Genomic DNA, 22,461 nt, shown 5'->3' with positions numbered 1-22,461 from the left:
AGGTGCTGATTCTCATTCCTGCTGCTTCACACTTGGCCATGAAACCGCTCCACTGAGAGCTGAAATCCACAGCCTGGTGACGCCAGCAGAACCACATCATCTGCAAAATACAGAGACCCCATCCTGAGGCCACCAAAGTGGACCCCCTTAACACCCTCAGGACCACCAAAGCTGACTGGCCTGTCACCCAGAAGGGCCACGTCACCAAGAGAGCAACAATAAATGAAAAAGAGATTCATAAAAATGTAACTTTGCAGTCTAGCCTATTCCTGTATTCTCAAGTCCATCAATTTCATCAACGTCAGGATCCCAACTTTCAATTCATAACATTACCTTCTGGTTTAGATGATCTTGTAAAATCACTATTTAACTCTAAATTGCTTATCTCGAGAATTAGCAATCATATAACCTCTTTTAAACAAATCATTATCAAAAATCAGAGCAGATTGGGTGGATGAACTAGGGGAAAATTTGGAGGAGGATATGTGGGAGAGGGCACTCCTTGCAGCGGTGGGCATCGAGTTCCGGATCCAAGCCAGACTTTCTGTCCTACAGGTAAACACTTTCACCTGGGGTTTCATTTACTTGGTGAAAGCATTTCCTGCCTGGTAGGATGCAAATCCTAGCTTGAATTCAACCCTCGAGGAATGGATTTGACCTCCTCTGATGGGCAAGTCCAATCCATGAAGGCTGGAATCCAGAAACCGCTTTCACCAAGGTAAATGGAACCCCAGGTGAAAGTATTTTCCTGTAGGACAGAAAGTCTGGCTTGAATCTGGCCCTCGAGGACTGGATTTGCCGACCCCTGCCTTAGAGTAAATGATAGCACCTCCTGTGCCAAACTAAGCATTATACAATTCAAGAGTCTTCATCACATCCACTATTCTAAAGCAAGATTGGCTAGAATATTTCAGATGCAAACTGCAGCACGTGTAGAAACACTCTTGCTGATTTAACACATATGTTTTGGCTTTGGCAACCTATTGGTCTAGCATTTTTAAAATTTTATCAGAAGCATTGAATATTGATCTTCAGCCCAGTCCAACTGTGGCCATATTTGGTATTGTAGACAAAAGACATGAGACATTAAGGAAAAGTTCTAAGACCACGTAGAAGATTGTTATTGCATTGGAAATAAAAAATCCACCCAAAGTGTCTATGTGGTTCAGCAACCTTGCACAATTCATACAATTAGAGAAAATAGGATGTACTCTCAGGGACTGCAGGGACAAATTGTTTTCTATCTGGGATCCAGTGTTAACATACTTAGGAACCCTTCAAACTTTGCTCACTTAGGTATCATTTGGGAGTCATCTTACATATGTCTTTGTGATGGTTATTAAATCTATGTGAACGATGTCTTCTTTAGTGAACAGATTCAATCTGGTGTGCCACTGGGTATATGGTCTGCTATTAAAATTATATAAGAAATTATATGTTAAGTTCTGAAAAAACTCAAGTGGGACCCAAGAAGACAGACAAAAAGGCCACTTTGGTGATCTACAGGTTATTTAGAAAATATTTACACAGTGTGCTCTATAAATGGTGACCGCAGTGAAGGAAGTGTTGAGCCAAACCCAAGGAAGTGCTCATTGGAACAGTAGTGACCTAAAACAAAAGGAATGACACAGTAAAATGCAAAAAAACCCAATAGTCAATCAAAGAAACACTCAGTTTAATACCAGTACAGACGAAATGATCTGACACCGGGCAGCTGTGCTGGATGCTGAAAAGGCCAAATGACCAGATTAGCTGCAGGTGTGGAGGCAGCCAGCACAACAGATGGGTCACTTACTGCCCCCTAGTGGACAAACAGAGCACAAAAACCCCAAACCACAGACCAGACACAGGATCATAACTTGTCTACCTGAATTAATCTTCCCCCTCTTTCTTCTCTTTGAGTTTTCCCTTTAATTATTATGTGGGGCATCAATACAAAAATGTGCATCCTGACCTTTCGGTATATGTTCCATGTTGTTGATGCTCAATAAAAAAATAAAATAAAAAAATGAAATTCTGCTTTTTCTCCTACTTCTCTTGGGCTTTTTTTAGACTTCCACATTTCTGAGAGCTTCTTCAAAGCTTGTGACTAAAGATAAAAGATGATGTTGAATTTTATCTTCCACTGCAAACAAAGTTTCACCTCCAACATGCGTAACGTTATTTAATATGGCAGAAACATGTCAACAATATATGAGTCCACTCCTGGAAAATGGGTTTATTTGAGTTGATATTTCTGTGGTAATAAACATATAAAATAACATGAAAATAGAAATATAACCAGGAACTCTGCAGAAGCTATAATTATAATTCTCCTGAAATAAGCAAGAACCCAGCAGAGGTGACAAATTACAGGATGTGTGATGATGAGAAATATTGGTGTATAAGTTAGTGGGATCCTGTGAAAACAAAACACACATGAGGGCAGATTTAGGATGGAAGGTTAAATAACAGTGTTATTACCTCACCCTGTCATTGCAAAAAACACCATTCTGGACTTGTTAACTCACTAATTTGACAAGTTTTAGACTGTCAAAGGCAACACAGTGAAAAAAGTTTGCTTCAAACCATTGTGACATTGCATCCTGAAATAACCAACGACAACCTCTACAGTTTGCGGCTATTAGCCAATTTGCTGTATATGTCAGTAGTTTCCTGTTAAAAGACACACACACAAGCACACACACGCACACAAAATCATTTTTAGCACTTAAGTATTCAAGAAAGTGAAAAAAAAAATCAGTAATAAGTGGAAGTGTTGGTGTTTACCTTGGGTCTCCTTTCTGGTCCTGGAATCTTCACAGAACTATAGGTGACTTCATTCTCAGAACACATTGGCTGAAGATGGAAGCAGGAAGAGTCGTGAGCCGTGTCACTGTTGCAATATTTCATTGATGTTACTTGATTTTCAGAATATTAAAATCAGACGTTTAAACCCGTTAGGTTATTATCAGAAGAAGATTGACCTGGATATTAACTGTATAATAACCCACAGCCCTGTCTCCTTTACACTGCCCTCTCTCTAACCGCCCGACATGAGGAGATGAGATTTTAGATCTTTTTTGCTATTTGAAGCAGAGGAATGATTGCAGATCTGCCCCATGCTCAGAATTGTTTGGTGTATGTTGAAGGGGGCTAAGACAGATTCTGTCCTCTCTCATTCTTTTCATGTTTTGTTGACTTGATGAGTGGAAGTGGTGGTGTTTACCTTGGGTCTCTGCTCTGGAATTCTCACGGAACTATAGGTGACTTCATTTTCAGAACACAATGGCTGAGAGAGAAAGCAGAAAAAAGAATCTTGATTTTTTTTCCTTATGTATAATTACAATAAAATTATGCATTTTTATAAATGCAGCAGATGAAGTTACCTGATGCGAAGATTCTGGTTTTGTCTTCATCTTACTGTAAATCACTTCATCTTCAGGACAAGCCATGTCCTGTTTTACATTTGAAAAATGAAATCTTTTATCTTATCACTTTAATTTTCAAAACAAGTCAACATTTCCACATGTTCCATCTGTAAACTCTGTCCTGGGTCTAACTGCTGCACACTAGTTTAATCTTACCAACATCTCAGCTGATGGTTCCTCCTGGATCTGCTCTACAAGTCAGATTAGAAAGTCTGGTTATTCTGAATGAACATTTATTTAATAAAATTTGCTTTGACTGTGATTAACCAAGACTTACTTTGTCTTTTTATGCAGAACCAGATCAATGAGGACAAAAATACCATGACAATGAACAAGTACAACGAGATGATGACAATCATGACGACACCTGAAAGACTGCAGCAGAAATACACATAAAACATAGACATTAACAGGACAATCTAAAATTCTTTTATATCTGTTGGTTCTATTCAGCAGCAGCTGCAGGATCTGTTGTTGGACCTAAAGGTGACAGTTTCTAGTATAAATGTAGGCTGCACTCTAATGCAGAGCTGCTGACCTGTTGGGAGCATCTTCATCTGTGGTCGACGGAGAGACAAGTTCAGGACTAGTACAAGTCTCTGGCTGAGCAGCTACATTTAGGACAAAACAGTAAGACAGAGTAAAAGAGACAATATGTTGAATATCTGTTGGATTTAAGATGACATCATTCACCAAATTGTGGTAATAACTGACAGACAGAACTTACTGGTGGACGGTTTCTCTCTGACAATTATCTGCACCGGCATCTGTAGATCTTCTCTGCTGCACCAGTACCAACCACTGTCCTCCATCTTCAGTCCGCTCATAGTCACTGTGAAGACTCTGGGAGGTGTCTCATTAATGAATACTGTGGTTCCATCTATTGATCCCTGTGACTGTGTCACACAGGGGCCACCCACCCGGCACCATTTAGCTTGTCCAGAGTTCTGATAGTAACATTGGATGGTTGTTTGTTCTCCAATAAATCCAGTTACCTCCTGATGATCCACATAGAGACTGGAAACATCTTAGAGAGAAGCAAATTCACCAGTAAACAGTATCCAACCTAAAGCTGGTTGACTAAGATGATAATGACGTTCGGTTCTTACCTCTTGTGACTGACATTTGGAAATATGTTCCAACATCTCTTCCTCTATTAATGTCCACAATACACCAGAAATCTGTGTCTCCCTCTCTCACATCTTTTATGGTCACAGTAAAGACTTTTTTCTCTCTGTCATCAGAGATCAAAAACCTTCCTGAACTCTGCCAGTTTGTCTTAACTGCATATGAGCAGAACTCATAATAATATCCTTGACACAAGCATTTCACATGGCTGGTGTATTTTGGGTGGTACAGACATGGAATTGAGACGGAATCTCCAGCTTTCACTGACACTTTAGTGACTGTAGTGACGCTGTAAACTCCTGCAACGAGACCAAATGCATGAGTTGGACATCTTGTAGTAAAGATTCAAACAAGTGTAAATAGAAAGCCACCCAGTGACTGACCTGTGAGTCCAGTGAGGAGGAGAGAAATGCTGAGGTGAAGAGCCATGTCGCTGCAGCAACCAGAATAAGACCAACAGAAGACACGGCCGACTATTTAATGAGTTTCCACTTCCTGATTTTATGAAAATACATGTGTTAAAGAAATAGCAGCACCATTGTTTGGAAAATTGTTTTGTAAAAACCCATGAATATATTATCTGACTTGTACAACAATTTTGTGTTGTTTTATGTATCTTGCAGATGAAATGTTATTTGCAAAGGTTTAATTTAATGTAAAGATGCTTTACATCAAAATCAATTTTCAGGCCATTAGTTCTTTAATGTGCATATTTCTATTAATATCAGTCTCACAAAACTCCATCCTTTATTCAGGGTAAATATCAACCAAGGTACGAACCTCCAGGCTCAAATAAATCCATCTTCTGCCGCCCTGCTTCAACAGCAAGCTGCAACATGACAATATGTCCTCACCTGTGACGCGGCTGCAGTCACAGATGAGGATCTGCAACCTGAGAAGGAAAAGGCAAACCAAACTTACCAAGTGAGCCTGCTAAAATATTGAAAGTGATGTCATGTACCTCTCTTGTTGCTGCCAGACGACCCTCATGTCAGCTTCCCAGTTTCTGGGAACTTTTTTTTGCAGGGTTTCTCCTGCGGGGGGCGTGGTGGAGCCATGGCTTCAGGTGGTGCCGGGGACTGGTGCACCTGCAGACTATCAGTAATCAAGCCACCTATTTATGGACTGTTCTCACGGTTGGCCAGCGTTGGCGTGTTTTGTCTGATTCGGAATACCCCGGCTATACCTTCCTGGACTATCGTGAAACTTTTTCCTTCGTGGATTCCTTTTGAACCCGTTCATCGGATTATCGTTTGTGTTTTTCCTTCGCGGACTGCTTTTGACTAGTGATGTCCAAATGAGGCTTTGAACCCTTTTGGACCATTGTGTTGAAAATTGGTTCATTACTCGAAGCTTCAATCATTCCGAACGCGGGGGTCATCTGCTGGCGCATTGGTTGTACTGCAGCCATGCAAAGTGCACGCTTGCTGGGTATTATTATTATAATATTTTAGGAACAGGTGGGGGGTATGGGCCTAAGGTGCTTGGGTGAACTGGTGTGCTTATGCATTTTTATTTAAAAACAACAGTTTCTCCACAGTCGAGGGTTTGAGGCGGTTTCTCTTTTTTGAAACTATTTCCCCAGCTTTAGAAAACACCCTCTCGCAGGGCACAGAGGATGCTGGTGTTGCGAGGTACTGGTTTGCCAGGTGGTACAGGTTTGGGTATAGGGCTTTGTTTGTCGTCCAGTACACCAGAGGGTCCTGTGATCGTTCAAGTGGAAGGGCTGACAGATGGAACGCTGCACCTCCACTATGGCATCAGCGGTGGCATTCCTGGACGCTCTTGCTTCTTCAGCATCCCTGTCCAACAGCTTCTACAGATCAATGACTTAAAATAAAACATTACATAAAGTTTAGTCCGTACAGGAATCAAAGCAAATAAATCTATTGATCCAAATTCTATAATTTTTGTACCTTGGGAAGAAGCAGCTGGTTCTGGCTGTGCTGTTGAAGTGGACGGCGGGTCCTCTTCGGTGGGTGCGTTCCACAACAATGCCGCACACTCCGATTTTAACCGGTGTACAGCTGACTCAGCATTTGAAGGGCTTTGGAATCCGAGTGTTTAAAATCTTGGGTCAAGTAATGATGATGATAAAGAGAAGATGCTTGTGGTTTCTATTCCACTGAGTTTATCATTCATAATTCTATTGAGGTTTATGTTTGAGTTCTGTGCCATCAGCTCACTCAAAGCATGCTTCAGCATTTTTATCAGGGGTGTTATTTTTGATCCCGACACCCTCTTTTCATGTGAGAGCTCTACGGTGGCAGCATGAAAAGGTGACAGTATCTTCCTACACTCAGATGCACACTCAAAGTCATTTGCAGTCAATAGGTCCAAATCTGTGGGCAGAGTGGTCAGAGCAGCGGCAGCTGCATCCCTCTGCTCATAAAGACGCTGCAGCATCTCATAGGTGCTATTCCATCTTGTGTCTACTTCAATTATTAGTTTTGTGACAGGACGGCCCATTTGCACCTGGATCTGCTGCAGCTTCTCTTTAGTGGTGTTGCTTGATTTAAAATAGGTGATCATCTGCCTCGTTTTTGATCTTATATTATCTAGCCCAGGAGTAGCATCCATGGCCTTTTTGACAATTACATTTAGTGCGTGAGCCAGGCAGACAGTATGCCGCACCCGCAGAATAGTTGCGGCAGCATCATATTTGCTGCTGCGTCAGCCACCAAGCACCTCACCTTCTCTTCAAGAGCCCATTCCCTTAAAATCTCTCGAGCAGTTCCAGCAATGTTCTCTGCTGTGTGACTGATAGGAAAAGGCCGAACTCCCAACAGGGTGGTGGAGAGTTCACCTGCATGAATAGCATGATAGGTGACAGCGAGATACGCATCCATGTTGATGGAGGTCCACATATCTGCGGTCAAGCTGACACTGTCAACATTCTGCAGGGCTGCCTTGGCCTTCTCCTTTTCTTCCACATACCTCCTCTCCACCATGGCTTTAACTCCCTGCCTTGATGGAAGGGTGTATGTGGGATCCAGTTTAGCCACCAGAGCACGGAAGACAGGATCAGACACCACAGTGAAAGGCTGGGAATCTTTCACTATGAAATCCACTAGAGCGTCATCAAACTCCTGCTTCCTGCTACATAAAATATGGACGTTAGCAGAACAAGATTAATTTAGTTAATTAACTAATTATATACACCCAAACCTGCGCAGTAAAGTTTAAAAGTTACTCTTAATATTGCCTGGAACAGCACCCACTCACCTGGTGGAAACGTCATCACAGCAGCACCACCAGCTTCATTCTCATGTTTGGCTCGGTAATGCCTCATCATTGATGACGTGTTATTATTATACGCCAGATGTCGGGAACAAAGCAAACACTTCACCTGCAAATTAAAAATGTGATGTGTGTGTGGTTTATTATTTGTAACTGTGTGAATAAGAGTTGAAAAATACGTTTGTAACACCTACCTTGTTCGGCGGCACCATTTCAAAGTGGTCCCAGACTTGAGATCTCTTCCTGGTTGGTTCCATTGCAAAGCAATAAGAAAGCAAACCGAAAGCAATACGAACGCTAATCAAATCAATCCAAAAAGGTATTGACCAGATCGGCAACGTATTGCGCTGTTTCATCCATTTTTAAACACAACTGAGACCCGCCCATTGAACCGAACCAGTCAGCTGATTCAGGCCGAATGAAGCAGTGAAGTGGTTCAAACGTCATCAGTCACGTGATTTGAAGCGAGCTCCCGAGCAGTGCTTCAGAAAAAAACTCTACCGAGTTTTGGGGCGTGGTTCGAAGCCCCGTGTCAGAGGGAACATTACTACTTTTGACCCCGCTCGGGATTTTTTGTCGTAAGTTTTCATTTCCTGTTTGGATTAAGAACTGAGTCGTGGTCTCCACGCCTTTTGAGTTGCATAACTTTCTGTGAACTTAAATAAAGCTTCTCGGAAGACGAAACGCCACTGTGTCCTGCCTGCTTTCGGGTCCTGATACAACCGCTCGTAACACCTCATGCCCGAAGAAATTGAGAGAAAAAGCAAAACTGCTTTTAAAACTTGGATTTCTGTGATGAAAACTGTCAGGTGGAACTAGAAGAATTTTGTTGGGCCAAACATGTGGGACCTTTCTCCTTTACAGCGATACCAATTGTCCTCTAGAAGGCGCCAGACACCTTCCAGAAGCAGAGGGCCACAGTTCTCCAGACAGGCGATGCCTTCAATAATGTGCTGATCGTAATGAAAATGTGGGAAGAACATTTTCAGGATCAAATATTCCTATATGGGAAAACATGGTCTGATCATCAAATAGGAGATTCTATGGCAAGTGTTTGTTATACTGTGAGACTGAGGTAGAAACAGCCAAGAGCCCTGATCTGGAACAAGAAGATGAATCAGGTTCATGTCTCATGTATATGTTAATATGAAATGAACGGCTGCAGGTAAATAAATCAATAAAAACATACATTTTGTGTATTGTGACACCTGATGGAAGGGGTGAAATGGTTTAAACGTCTCACACCCCATTTCACACCTTTACTTACTGTTACGACCCTACCTTGTTTGTAACCCGAAAGGTAAAGGGACGCACATAAACCAAACAACAGAGCGGGTAGACTTTCAAGGGGAACTTTATGGAGTAGAGTCCCTCAACAATATAGTACACAAACAACCAAAAATCCCATCTGGCAGAGAACAAAACAGGGACAATAGAAAGGGCGGCCACCTCTACCAGCCCAAAGAGGGACCGTCGGATAGGGAGCCGACCTTCTAACCCTAACCCAAAACCACTAAACCCTAACACCAAACAAGGCCGAGGAAGCTCTGCCAGCAGGCAAGTGGGGAGCCACGGATCAACAGTCAGGCGGGTAAACACGGGAGCAGCTGTGGCAGGGAAGCGAGAGAACCCAAGCACGCCGCATCTGTGGCCTTAAGTAGGGCAATGGCCAATTAGCCTCACCTGGAACACCTGGTCACAGGGAGAAAAGAAAACAATTACTTGGGTCATCCCCTAGGGGGAGACAACGTAACACTTACAGTCATCCGGAAGGGGAAAGTTTGCGAAGTTATTGTTTTCTGTTCGTTTCCATGACGGTAGCTATATATATATATATATATATTTTTTTTTTTAAAGCTTTCAGGTTTTCTTCCGCTTCCATGATGTTGACTCCACCACCCTGCATCCTCTGATTGAGATGATTGAGGGCTGCGAATATATCAGCCATGTATGCTAAAGTGAGAATGAACTCAGAATGATTGAAGCAATCTGCATGACAATGTTGGTGTTCTTGCAAAAACAGGGCTAATTCCACACGCATGGCAACAACACGCTTCAGCACCTGTCCCTGAGATAACCACCGAACATTAGAACGGTGCAGAAGTACCTCAGATTCACAGCCCATTTCTTTATACAGCTCACTGAAGATGCGGCGCCTCAGAGCACTATTTCGCACATAGTTCACACATTGCACCACAGTTTTGAACACATCTGGCAGTTTTGAAGAAGTTATCTACAAGCTTCTTCACATCGGCTGCCTTAGTTGTTGTTGTAAGAGGCTTACAAAATAAAAAATCTTTTATCATGTCGTCTTTCACATAGCGCACAAAAACAGCAAGCTGGCTTAGATTAGGAACGTCTGTGGTCTCACCGAGTTGAAGCCTGAATTTTGCCGGGTTTGACACAGGATCATAACTTGTCTACCTGAATTAATCTTTTCTTTCCCCCCTCTTTCTACTCTTTGAGTTTTCCCTTTAATTATTATGTGGGGGATGGGGGGCTTAAATATAAAAAATGTGCATAGTGACCTGTTCCATGTTGTTGATGCGCAATAAAAAAAAAAAAAAAAAAAAAGAAACTCTGCTTCTTCTACTTCTCTTGGGCTTTTTTTAGACTTCCACATTTCTGAGAGCTTCTTCAAAGCTTGTGACTAAAGAAAAAAGATGATGTTGAATTTTATCTTCACCTCCAACATGTGTAACGTTATTTAATGTGGCAGGAACATGTCAACAATATATGAGTCCACTCCTGGAAAATCAGTGTTCTCCATGAAAAATGGGTTTATTTGAGTTGATATTTCTGTGGTAATAAACATATAAAATAACATGAAAATAGAAATATAACCAGGAACTCTGCAGAAGTTATAATTATAATTCTCCTGAAATAAGCAAGAACCCAGCAGAGGTGACAAATTCTAGGATGTGTGATGATGAGAAATATTGGTGTATAAGTTAGTGGGATCCTGTGAAAACAAAAGACACACGAGGGCAGATTTAGGATGGAAGGTTAAATAACAGCCACAAAGTGGTGATATGATGGTTGGAAGTTTTGATATTTACCGTTCGTCTGCATCCTCTTTTTGGAAAACTCACAGAATGTTTGGTGCCCTCAGGTTTCAATGGCTGCATGAGGGAAGAGAAAGAGTCATGACAAATTACTTTAAATTATTATTATTATTATTTTTGTTGTTGTTGTTATTGTTGTTGATGTTATTTTACCTTCACTGGAGGTTTTCGTTTTCCTCTCATATTGGTGTAAATCACTGTATCTTCAGCCTGTGTTAAAAGGACAAACCATGATCTGTTTTACATTTGAATAATAAAAGCTTTTATTTTTACCACAACAATCACAAAACTGCATCTGTTTAATGAGGCTAAGGCAGATTCTTCCCTCTTCACTATAGTTTTTTTTGAAAGAAGTCAACATTTCCACATGTTCCATCTGTAAACTCTGTCCTGGGTCTAACTGCTGCACACTAGTTTAATCTTACCAACATCTCAGCTGATGGTTCCTCCTGGATCTGCTCTACAAGTCAGATTAGAAAGTCTGGTTATTCTGAATGAACATTTATTTTATAAAATTTGCTTTGACTGTGATTAACCAAGACTTACTTTGTCTTTTTATGCAGAACCAGATCAATGAGGACAAAATTACAAAGAAGATCAACAAGGACAACGAGATGATGACAATCATGACGACACCTGAAAGACTGCAGCAGAAATACACATGAAACATAGACATTAACAGGACAATCTAAAATTCTTTTATATCTGTTGGTTCTATTCAGCAGCAGCTGCAGGATCTGTTGTTGGACCTAAAGGTGACAGTTTCTAGTATAAATGTAGGCTGCACTCTAATGCAGAGCTGCTGACCTGTTGGGAGCATCTTCATCTGTGGTCGACGGTTTCTCTGTTTCATCTGTGGTCGACGGTTTCTCTGCTTCATTTGTGGTCGACGGAGAGACAAGTTCAGGACTAGTACAAGTCTCTGGCTGAGCAGCTACATTTAGGACAAAACAGTAAGACAGAGTAAAAGAGACAATATGTTGAATATCTGTTGGATTTAAGATGACATCATTCATCAAATTGTGGTAATAACTGACAGACAGAACTTACTGGTGGATGGTTTCTCTCTGACAATTATCTGCACCGGCATCTGTAGATCTCCTCTGCTGCACCAGTACCAACCACTGTCCTCCATCTTCAGTCCGCTCATAGTCACTGTGAAGACTCTGGGAAGTGTCTCATTAATGAATACTGTGGTTCCATCTATTGATCCCTGTGACTGTGTCACACAGGGGCCACCCACCCGGCACCATTTAGCTTGTCCAGAGTTCTGATAGTAACATTGGATGGTTGTTTGTTCTCCAATAAATCCAGTTACCTCCTGATGATCCACATAGAGACTGGAAACATCTTAGAGAGAAGCAAATTCACCAGTAAACAGTATCCAACCTAAAGCTGGTTGACTAAGATGATAATGACGTTCGGTTCTTACCTCTTGTGACTGACATTTGGAAATATGTTCCAACATCTCTTCCTCTATTAATCTCCACAATACACCAGAAATCTGTGTCTCCCTCTCTCACATCTTTTATGGTCACAGTAAAGACTTTTTTCTCTCTGTCATCAGAGATCAAAAACCTTCCTGAACTCTGCCAGTTTGTCTTAACTGCATATGAGCAGAACTCATAATAATATCCTTGACACAAGCATTTCACATGGCTGGTGTATTTTGGGTGGTACAGACATGGAATTGAGACGGAATCTCCAGCTTTCACTGACACTTTAGTGACTGTAGTGACGCTGTAAACTCCTGCAACGAGACCAAATGCATGAGTTGGACATCTTGTAGTAAAGATTCAAACAAGTGTAAATAGAAAGCCACCCAGTGACTGACCTGTGAGTCCAGTGAGGAGGAGAGAAATGCTGAGGTGAAGAGCCATGTCGCTGCAGCAACCAGAATAAGACCAACAGAAGACACGGCCGACTATTTAATGAGTTTCCACTTCCTGATTTTATGAAAATACATGTGTTAAAGAAATAGCAGCACCATTGTTTGGAAAATTGTTTTGTAAAAACCCATGAATATATTATCTGACTTGTACAACAATTTTGTGTTGTTTTATGTATCTTGCAGATGAAATGTTATTTGCAAAGGTTTAATTTAATGTAAAGATGCTTTACATCAAAATCAATTTTCAGGCCATTAGTTCTTTAATGTGCATATTTCTATTAATATCAGTCTCACAAAACTCCATCCTTTATTCAGGGTAAATATCAACCAAGGTACGAACCTCCAGGCTCAAATAAATCCATCTTCTGCCGCCCTGCTTCAACAGCAAGCTGCAACATGACAATATGTCCTCACCTGTGACGCGGCTGCAGTCACAGATGAGGATCTGCAACCTGAGAAGGAAAAGGCAAACCAAACTTACCAAGTGAGCCTGCTAAAATATTGAAAGTGATGTCATGTACCTCTCTTGTTGCTGCCAGACGACCCTCATGTCAGCTTCCCAGTTTCTGGGAACTTTTTTTTGCAGGGTTTCTCCTGCGGGGGGCGTGGTGGAGCCATGGCTTCAAGGTGGTGCCGGGGACTGGTGCACCTGCAGACTATCAGTAATCAAGCCACCTATTTATGGACTGTTCTCAGGGTTGGCCAGCGTTGGCGTGTTTTGTCTGATTCGGAATACCCCGGCTATACCCTCCTGGACTATCGTGGAACTTTTTCCTTCGTGGATTCCTTTTGAACCCGTTTATCGGATTATCGTTTGTGTTTTTCCTTCGCGGACTGCTTTTGACTAGTGATGTCCAAATGAGGCTTTGAACCCTTTTGGACCATTGTGTTGAAAATTGGTTCATTACTCGAAGCTTCAATCATTCCGAACGCGGGGGTCATCTGCTGGCGCATTGGTTGTACTGCAGCCATGCAAAGTGCACGCTTGCTGGGTATTATTATTATAATATTTTAGGAACAGGTGGGGGGTATGGGCCTAAGGTGCTTGGGTGAACTGGTGTGCTTATGCATTTTTATTTAAAAACAACAGTTTCTCCACAGTCGAGGGTTTGAGGCGGTTTCTCTTTTTTGAAACTATTTCCCCAGCTTTAGAAAACACCCTCTCGCAGGGCACAGAGGATGCTGGTGTTGCGAGGTACTGGTTTGCCAGGTGGTACAGGTTTGGGTATAGGGCTTTGTTTGTCGTCCAGTACACCAGAGGGTCCTGTGATCGTTCAAGTGGAAGGGCTGACAGATGGAACGCTGCACCTCCACTATGGCATCAGCGGTGGCATTCCTGGACGCTCTTGCTTCTTCAGCATCCCTGTCCAACAGCTTCTACAGATCAATGACTTAAAATAAAACATTAAAGTTTAGTCCGTACATGAATCAATGCAAATAAATCTATTGATCCAAATTCTATAATTTTTGTACCTTGGGAAGAAGCAGCTGGTTCTGGCTGTGCTGTTGAAGTGGACGGCGGGTCCTCTTCGGTGGGTGCGTTCCGCAACAATGCCGCACGCTCCGATTTTAACCGGTGCACAGCTGACTCGGCATTTGAAGGGCTTTGGAATCCGAGTGTTTAAAATCTTGGGTCAAGTAATGATGATAAAGAGAAGATGCTTGTGGTTTCTATTCCACTGAGTTTATCATTCATAATTCTATTGAGGTTTATGTTTGAGTTCTGTGCCATCAGCTCACTCAAAGCATGCTTCAGCATTTTTATCAGGGGTATTATTTTTGATCCCAACACCCTCTTTTCATGTGAGAGCTCTACGGTGGCAGCATGAAAAGGTGACAGTATCTTCCTACACTCAGATGCACACTCAAAGTCATTTGCAGTCAATAGGTCCAAATCTGTGGGCAGAGTGGTCAGAGCAGCGGCAGCTGCATCCCTCTGCTCATAAAGACGCTGCAGCATCTCATAGGTGCTATTCCATCTTGTGTCTACTTCAATTATTAGTTTTGTGACAGGACGGCCCATTTGCACCTGGATCTGCTGCAGCTTCTCTTTAGTGGTGTTGCTTGATTTAAAATAGGTGATCATCTGCCTCGTTTTTGATCTTATATTATCTAGCCCAGGAGTAGCATCCATGGCCTTTTTGACAATTACATTTAGTGCGTGAGCCAGGCAGACAGTATGCCGCACCCGCAGAATAGTTGCTGCAGCATCATATTTGCTGCTGCGTCAGCCACCAAGCACCTCACCTTCTCTTCAAGAGCCCATTCCCTTAAAATCTCTCGAGCAGTTCCAGCGATGTTCTCTGCTGTGTGACTGATAGGAAAAGGCCGAACTCCCAACAGGGTGGTGGAGAGTTCACCTGCATGAATAGCGTGATAGGTGACAGCGAGATACGCATCCATGTTGATGGAGGTCCACATATCTGCGGTCAAGCTGACACTGTCAACATTCTGCAGGGCTGCCTTGGCCTTCTCCTTTTCTTCCACATACCTCCTCTCCACCATGGCTTTAACTGCTGCCTTGATGGAAGGGTGTATGTGGGATCCAGTTTAGCCACCAGAGCACGGAAGCCAGGATCAGACACCACAGTGAAAGGCTGGGAATCTTTCACTATGAAATCCACTAGAGCGTCATCAAACTCCTGCTTCCTGCTACATAAAATATGGACGTTAGCAGAACAAGATTAATTTAGTTAATTAACTAATTATATACACCCAAACCTGCGCAGTAAAGTTTAAAAGGTACTCTTAATATTGCCTGGAACAGCACCCACTCACCTGGTGGAAACGTCATCACAGCAGCACCACCAGCTTCATTCTCATGTTTGGCTCGGTAATGCCTCATCATTGATGACGTGTTATTATTATACGCCAGATGTCGGGAACAAAGCAAACACTTCACCTGCAAATTAAAAATGTGATGTGTGTGTGGTTTATTATTTGTTACTGTGTGAATAAGAGTTGAAAAATACGTTTGTAACACCTACCTTGTTCGGCGGCACCATTTCAAAGTGGTCCCAGACTTGAGATCTCTTCCTGGTTGGTTCCATTGCAAAGCAATAAGAAAGCAAACCGAAAGCAATACGAACGCTAATCAAATCAATCCAAAAAGGTATTGACCAGATCGGCAACGTATTGCGCTGTTTCATCCATTTTTAAACACAACTGAGACCCGCCCATTGAACCGAACCAGTCAGCTGATTCAGGCCGAATGAAGCAGTGAAGTGGTTCAAACGTCATCAGTCACGTGATTTGAAGCGAGCTCCCGAGCAGTGCTTCAGAAAAAACTCTACCGAGTTTTGGGGCGTGGTTCGAAGCCCCGTGTCAGAGGGAACATTACTACTTTTGACCCCGCTCGGGATTTTTTGTCGTAAGTTTTCATTTCCTGTTTGGATTAAGAACAGAGTCGTGGTCTCCACGCCTTTTGAGTTGCATAACTTTCTGTGAACTTAAATAAAGCTTCTCGGAAGACGAAACGCCACTGTGTCCTGCCTGCTTTCGGGTCCTGATACAACCGCTCGTAACACCTCATGCCCGAAGAAATTGAGAGAAAAAGCAAAACTGCTTTTAAAACTTGGATTTCTGTGATGAAAACTGTCAGGTGGAACTAGAAGAATTTTGTTGGGCCAAACATGTGGGACCTTTCTCATTTACAGTGATACCAATTGTCCTCTAGAAGGCGCCAGACACCTTCCAGAAGCGGACGGCCACAGTTCTCCAGACAGGCGACGCCTTCAATAATGTGCTGATCGTAATGAAAACGTGGGAAGAACATTTTCAGGATCAAATATTCCTATATGGGAAAACATGGTCTGATCATCAAATAGGAGATTCTATGGCAAGTGTTTGTTATACTGTGAGACTGAGGTAGAAACAGCCAAGAGCCCTGATCTGGAACAAGAAGATGAATCAGGTTCATGTCTCATGTATATGTTCATATGAAATGAACGGCTGCAGGTAAATAAATCAATAAAAACATACATTTTGTGTATTGTGACACCTGATGGAAGGGGTGAAATGGTTTAGACTTCTCACACCCCGTTTCACACCTTTACTTACACAGTCATCCGGAAGGGGAAAGGTTGCGAAGTTATTGTTTTCTGTTCGTCGTTTCCATGACGGTAGCTGTATATATATTTTTTAAAGCTTTCAGGTTTTCTTCCGCTTCCATGATGTTGACTCCACCACCCTGCATCCTCTGATTGAGAGCTGCGAATTTATCAGCCATGTATGCTAAAATGAGAATGAACTCAGAATTATTGAAGCAATCTGCATGACAATATTGGTGTTCTTGCAAAAACAGGGCTAATTCCACACGCATGGCTACAACACGATTCAGCACCTGTCCCTGAGATAACCACCGAACATTAGAACGGTGCAGAAGTACCTCAGATTCACAGCCCATTTCTTTACACAGCTCACTGAAGATGCGGCGCCACAATTTCGCACGTAGTTCACACATTCAACGACAATTTTGAACACTTCTGTCAGTTTTGGAGGCGAGGTTTTTGTGGCCAACGCATGCCTGTGCAGAATACAATGCGTGACAATGATGTGTGGTGCATCGACTTTTACTCACACACCAAAACCACACTTTCATTCCCAACATGACTGGAGCTCTGTCAGTATAACCTGCAGAAACCATATCCCATAAAAGATTGTGATCTCTGAAGAAGTTATCTACAAGCTTCTTCACATCGGCTGCCTTAGTTGTTGTTGTAAGAGGCTTACAAAATAAAAAATCTTCTTTTATCATGTTGTCTTTCACATAGCTCACAAAAACAGCAACCTTAGAATAGAAACGTCTGTGGTCTCATCGAGTTGAAGGCTGAATTTTGCCGGGTTTGAAATCAGATCTGCGACTACGTGAGCCAAGATGTCTTTACTCGTGCCCTCTATTCTCTCGCTGATGGTGTCATTGGGGAATTTGGGATAATTTACCTTCGGCCGCTGTTCCGAGTATCAGATTCGGCATCTTTAAGGCAGCTGGTTTCATGAGTGTTTCACCGGTGGTGTGTGGCTTGCCCTGCTTTGTGATCAGGTAAGCACCTTTGTGAGGGTGATGTTTTGATCACCCGCGCTGTTCGTTCACCAGACTCAGATCAACCACGCAAACAACAAGAGTTCCTTGCAAGGGAGAGCTGACGAGTTATTTGGTGCACACAAGATCATGTCAACCTGACCTCACGATTCCTTCTCTTCCTATCTTTACAACTTCCTTGTGTCCTTGAACACGGTACCTCTCAGTGCTGGGTACCTAACAGCTTCAATACTTGGTTCAAACACTTATACATTCCTTTTCTTAAACATTCCTTAAACACTCTAAATCTACTCACTATAGCATTTAAACGATAACAACAATAATTCTTCTTACACCTTCGTATGATGCTGTGAGGATCGGTTCGTCAATGGGTACAAATCCAAAAGAAGGCAGAGTGGCCTTTTCATCGAATCTGGATCTCTTCACCTTGAATTCAGCAAGTGTTGTGTTCCTGTCTTCCCCATCTGCATGCAGCTTCAAGAAATGCTCCTTTAGTTTTGCCGGTGCAAGACTAGAGTTCGATCAAACCCAGGTTAAGAACCACTGGTTTAGAGCTTCAGGAGGCCCATGAAGTTGTGACTCAGTCACAGAGGTTAAACCAGCACCTGTGGAAACCATCTTCGTATTATTATCATTATTGTAACAGCTGTTACGTAGTTGGAGTGCACGGGTGACGAGTTCTGCACGTTGGAAGGGAAGGAGAACGTGAAGGAAGCAGGTGTGTGAGGAGCTGGAGGGGGATGATTGGGGAGAAGTGAGAATAAAGCATGTTCAGGCTGCTGAATAATCACCTGCCCCTCCCTCCATCCATACATCCATCCATCCATCCATCCATCCATCCATCCATCCATCCATCCATCCGCTTATCTGGAGTCAGGCCATGGGGGCCGTAGCCTATGCAGAGGCCCCCATGTTCTGCTCCATGGGCTACCTCACACATCTTCAGTGGTAGGATCTCTCGCTCCTCCCAGGCCAGCTGGGATTGACCCTCCAGCTTTTCTGGTTCATCCCTGAGTCTCGAGCTAGTGGGACGTAGCAGGAAAACCTCACCAGGGAGGGGCCCAGGAGGCATCCTAACCAGATGCCAGAGTCACCTCATCTGGGTCCTCTTGATCTGATGGGCAGTGGCTCTATAGCGACCCCTCCCTGATGACCGAGCTCTCACCCTGTGAAAGGATCTCACCCCGCCCCAGACGAGACACTCCAGCCTTATGGCTGAGGGCCATGGTCTCAGATTTAGAGGTGCTGATTCTCATTCCTGCTGCTTCACACTTGGCCATGAAACCGCTCCACTGAGAGCTGAAATCCACAGCCTGGTGACGCCAGCAGAACCACATCATCTGCAAAATACAGAGACCCCATCCTGAGGCCACCAAAGTGGACCCCCTTAACACCCTCAGGACCACCAAAGCTGACTGGCCTGTCACCCAGAAGGGCCATGTCACCAAGAGAGCAACAATAAATGAAAAAGAGATTCATAAAAATGTAACTTTCCGGTCTAGCCTATTCCTGTATTCTCAAGTCCATGAGTTTGAGTTGAGTTTTCCCTTTAATTATTATGTGGGGGGCTTAAATACAAAAATGTGCATTGTGACCTTTCGGTATATGTTCCATGTTGTTGATGCTCAATTAAAAAAAATAAATAAATAAATAATGAAACCCTGCTTTTAATATATGAGTCCACTCCTGGAAAATCAGTGTTCTCCATGAAAAATGGGTTTATTTGAGTTGATATTTCTGTGGTTCCATGTTGTTGATGCTCAATAAAAAAGAAATAAATTAAAAAAATGAAATTCTGCTTTTTCTCCGACTTCTCTTGGGCTTTTTTTAGACTTCCACATTTCGGAGAGCTTCTTCAAAGCTTGTGACTAAAGAAAAAAGATGATGTTGAATTTTATCTTCCACTGCAAACAAAGCTTCACCTCCAACATGTGTAACGTTATTTAATGTGGCAGAAACATGTCAACAATATATGAGTCCACTCCTGGAAAATCAGTGTTCTCCATGAAAAATGGGTTTATTTGAGTTGATATTTCTGTGGTAATAAACATATAAAATAACATGAAAATAGAAATATAACCAGGAACTCTGCCGAAGTTATAATTATAATTCTCCTGAAATAAGCAAGAACCCAGCAGAGGTGACAAATTCTAGGATGTGTGATGATGAGAAATATTGGTGTATAAGTTAGTGGGATCCTGTGAAAACAAAAGACACACGAGGGTAGATTTAGGATGGAAGGTTAAATAACAGCCACAAAGTGGTGATATGATGGTTGGAAGTTTTGATATTTACCGTTCGTCTGCATCCTCTTTTTGGAAAACTCACAGAATGTTTAGTGCCCTCAGGTTTCAATGGCTGCATGAGGGAAGAGAAAGAGTCATGACAAATTACTTTAAATTATTATTATTATTTTTGTTGTTGTTATTGTTGATGTTGATGTTATTTTACCTTCACTGGAGGTTTTCGTTTTCCTCTCATATTGGTGTAAATCACTGTATCTTCAGCCTGTGTTAAAAGGACAAACCATGATCTGTTTACATTTGAATAATAAAAGCTTTTATTTTTACCACAACAATCACAAAACTGCATCTGTTTAATGAGGCTAAGGCAGATTCTTCCCTCTTCACTATAGTTTTTTTTGAAAGAAGTCAACATTTCCACATGTTCCATCTGTAAACTCTGTCCCGGGCCTAACTGCTGCACACTAGTTTAATCTTACCAACATCTCAGCTGATGGTTCCTCCTGGATCTGCTCTACAAGTCAGATTAGAAAGTCTGGTTATTCTGAATGAACATTTATTTTATAAAATTTGCTTTGACTGTGATTAACCAAGACTTACTTTGTCTTTTTATGCAGAACCAGATCAATGAGGACAAACATACCATGATGATGAACAAGGACAACGAGATGATGACAATCATGAAGGAACCTGAAAGACTGCAGCAGAAATACACATAAAACATAGACATTAACAGGACAATCTAAAATTCTTTTATATCTGTTGGTTCTATTCAGCAGGAGCTGCAGGATCTGTTGTTGGACCTAAAGGTGACAGTTTCTAGTATAAATGTAGGCTGCACTCTAATGCAGAGCTGCTGACCTGTTGGGAGCATCTTCATCTGTGGTCGACGGAGAGACAAGTTCAGGACTAGTAAAAGTCTCTGGCTGAGCAGCTACATTTAGGACAAAACAGTAAGACAGAGTAAAAGAGACAATGTGTTGAATATCTGTTGGATTTAAGATGACATCATTCATCAAATTGTGGTAATAACTGACAGACAGAACTTACTGGTGGACGGTTTCTCTCTGACAATTATCTGCACCGGCATCTGTAGATCTCCTCTGCTGCACCAGTACCAACCACTGTCCTCCATCTTCAGTCCGCTCATAGTCACTGTGAAGACTCTGGGAAGTGTCTCATTAATGAATACTGTGGTTCCATCGATTGATCCCTGTGACTGTGTCACACAGGGGCCACCCACCCGGCACCATTTAGCTTGTCCAGAGTTCTGATAGTAACATTTGATGGTTGTTTGTTCTCCAATAAATCCAGTTACCTCCTGATGATCCACATAGAGACTGGAAACATCTTAGAGAGAAGCAAATTCACCAGTAAACAGTATCCAACCTAAAGCTGGTTGACTAAGATGATAATGACGTTCGGTTTTTACCTCTTGTGACTGACATTTGGAAATATGTTCCATCATCACTTCCTCCATTAATCTCCACAATACACCAGAAATCTGTGTCTCCCTCTCTCACATCTTTTACGGTCACAGTAAAGACTTTTTTCTCTCTGTCATCAGAGATCAAAAACCTTTCAGAACTCTGCTGGTTTGTCTTAACTGCATATGAGCAGGAGTTGTAAGAATATCCTTGACACAAGTATTTCACATGGCTGGTGTATTTTGGGTGGTACAGACATGGAATTGAGACGGAATCTCCAGCTTTCACTGACACTCTAGTGACTGTAGTGACGCTGTAAACTCCTGCAACGAGACCAAATGCATGAGTTGGACATCTTGTAGTAAAGATTCAAACAAGTGTAAATAGAAAGCCACCCAGTGACTGACCTGTGAGTCCAGTGAGGAGGAGAGAAATGCTGAGGTGAAGAGCCATGTCGCTGCAGCAACCACAATAAGACCAACAGATGGCACGGCCGTCTATTTAATTAGTTTCCACTTCCTGATTTTTTTTTAAAGAAAAATGCATTTACTCAGGAAACAGTAGCTCCCTTAGGTCAGACAAAATATAATAATGGTGTCATAATAGTGGTTTTTTTTTCACATGGTGCCTTGAGTCTTCTTTGACTGAGTGATGTCAACACTTAAATATTATTGCTGCCTGCGCTGAAATTAACATCAGAAAATCATAGGAAGGCTCTATGTTGGCATCGCCCTATGAGAAAGCAACATATCTAAGTTTTATTATACAACTTCCTCTTTTTCTCCTTTTCTTTTACTTCCCTTTAATTTGTCAAAGCTACTTCACAGTTTCAGTTAAGGAAGAAAAAAAGGCGGTGATTTCAAGAAAATGAAACTTACGCTTCCAATATGTGTAAGATTACAGTTATTTTAATGTGTATAAATGTGTCAAGAATACTTGAGTCACCAGCTGGAAACTTTTCTACCTGACAAGTGTGTTGATAGTTCATGTTATCGTGTCGTACAAATTTCATACAC

General features: G+C 42.1%; 1 protein-coding gene and 3 long non-coding RNA genes across 14 annotated transcripts; 1 reads left to right on the top strand and 3 right to left on the bottom strand.

Moving 5' to 3' along the window:
* Positions 1-1,980: 1,980 nt before the first annotated feature.
* LOC105419533 (polymeric immunoglobulin receptor-like) lies at positions 1,981-22,219 on the bottom strand. Of its 9 annotated transcripts, none has more exons than XM_029834733.1 (12): positions 16,262-16,382; positions 13,075-13,279; positions 12,678-12,789; positions 12,276-12,593; positions 11,894-12,193; positions 11,651-11,777; positions 11,390-11,487; positions 11,269-11,303; positions 3,369-3,437; positions 3,209-3,271; positions 2,770-2,838; positions 1,981-2,655 (listed from the first exon to the last, which is right to left on the bottom strand). In XM_029834733.1, the coding sequence occupies exons 3-12, from the start codon at positions 12,721-12,723 to the stop codon at positions 2,608-2,610; spliced, it is 1,173 nt and encodes a 390-aa protein (XP_029690593.1). In that variant the 5' UTR covers positions 12,724-12,789; positions 13,075-13,279; positions 16,262-16,382; the 3' UTR covers positions 1,981-2,607. The 9 variants fall into 9 exon arrangements, with proteins under 9 accessions (XP_029690593.1, XP_029690592.1, XP_029690594.1 ...); XM_029834732.1 differs by lacking the exons at positions 11,269-11,303; positions 11,390-11,487 and adding exons at positions 3,567-3,601; positions 3,688-3,785; XM_029834734.1 differs by lacking the exons at positions 11,269-11,303; positions 11,390-11,487; positions 11,894-12,193; ... (2 more) ...; positions 13,075-13,279; positions 16,262-16,382 and adding exons at positions 3,567-3,601; positions 3,688-3,785; positions 3,949-3,967; ... (1 more) ...; positions 21,451-21,768; positions 21,853-22,218 and having other exon boundaries at positions 11,697-11,777.
* Positions 6,133-8,697, bottom strand: LOC115249494 (uncharacterized). Of its 3 annotated transcripts, none has more exons than XR_003888167.1 (4): positions 7,973-8,697; positions 7,764-7,887; positions 6,455-7,637; positions 6,133-6,368 (listed from the first exon to the last, which is right to left on the bottom strand). It is a non-coding gene; the product is annotated as an uncharacterized lncRNA (long non-coding RNA). The 3 variants fall into 3 exon arrangements; XR_003888168.1 differs by having other exon boundaries at positions 6,455-7,634; XR_003888166.1 differs by having other exon boundaries at positions 6,455-7,887.
* On the bottom strand, positions 15,293-16,086 carry LOC105419532 (uncharacterized). Its single transcript, XR_966218.2, has 3 exons — positions 15,722-16,086; positions 15,513-15,636; positions 15,293-15,386 (listed from the first exon to the last, which is right to left on the bottom strand). It is a non-coding gene; the product is annotated as an uncharacterized lncRNA (long non-coding RNA).
* Positions 16,025-16,703, top strand: LOC115249495 (uncharacterized). The gene is made up of 2 exons (XR_003888169.1): positions 16,025-16,104; positions 16,391-16,703. It is a non-coding gene; the product is annotated as an uncharacterized lncRNA (long non-coding RNA).
* Positions 22,220-22,461: the final 242 nt, after the last annotated feature.

Source organism: Takifugu rubripes, chromosome 4, assembly GCF_901000725.2.
Source record: "Takifugu rubripes chromosome 4, fTakRub1.2, whole genome shotgun sequence".
Lineage (NCBI taxonomy): Eukaryota > Metazoa > Chordata > Actinopteri > Tetraodontiformes > Tetraodontidae > Takifugu > Takifugu rubripes.
The sequence above is the reverse complement of the archived record's forward strand: the minus strand, read 5'-3'. Positions and strand labels throughout refer to the sequence as shown.

Excerpts from the sequence above, each read along its gene's own strand:
- LOC105419533 (XM_029834731.1), bottom strand. The coding sequence starts at position 21,898 with ATGGCTCTTCACCTCAGCATTTCTCTCCTCCTCACTGGACTCACAG. Across the intron at positions 11,304-11,389 it reads GTTCTGCATAAAAAGACAAA|AGCAGATCCAGGAGGAACCA; the intron begins GTAAGTCTTGGT and ends TCTGACTTGTAG. Across the intron at positions 2,839-3,208 it reads TTCCAGAGCAGAGACCCAAG|CCAATGTGTTCTGAGAATGA; the intron begins GTAAACACCACC and ends TTCCATCTTCAG.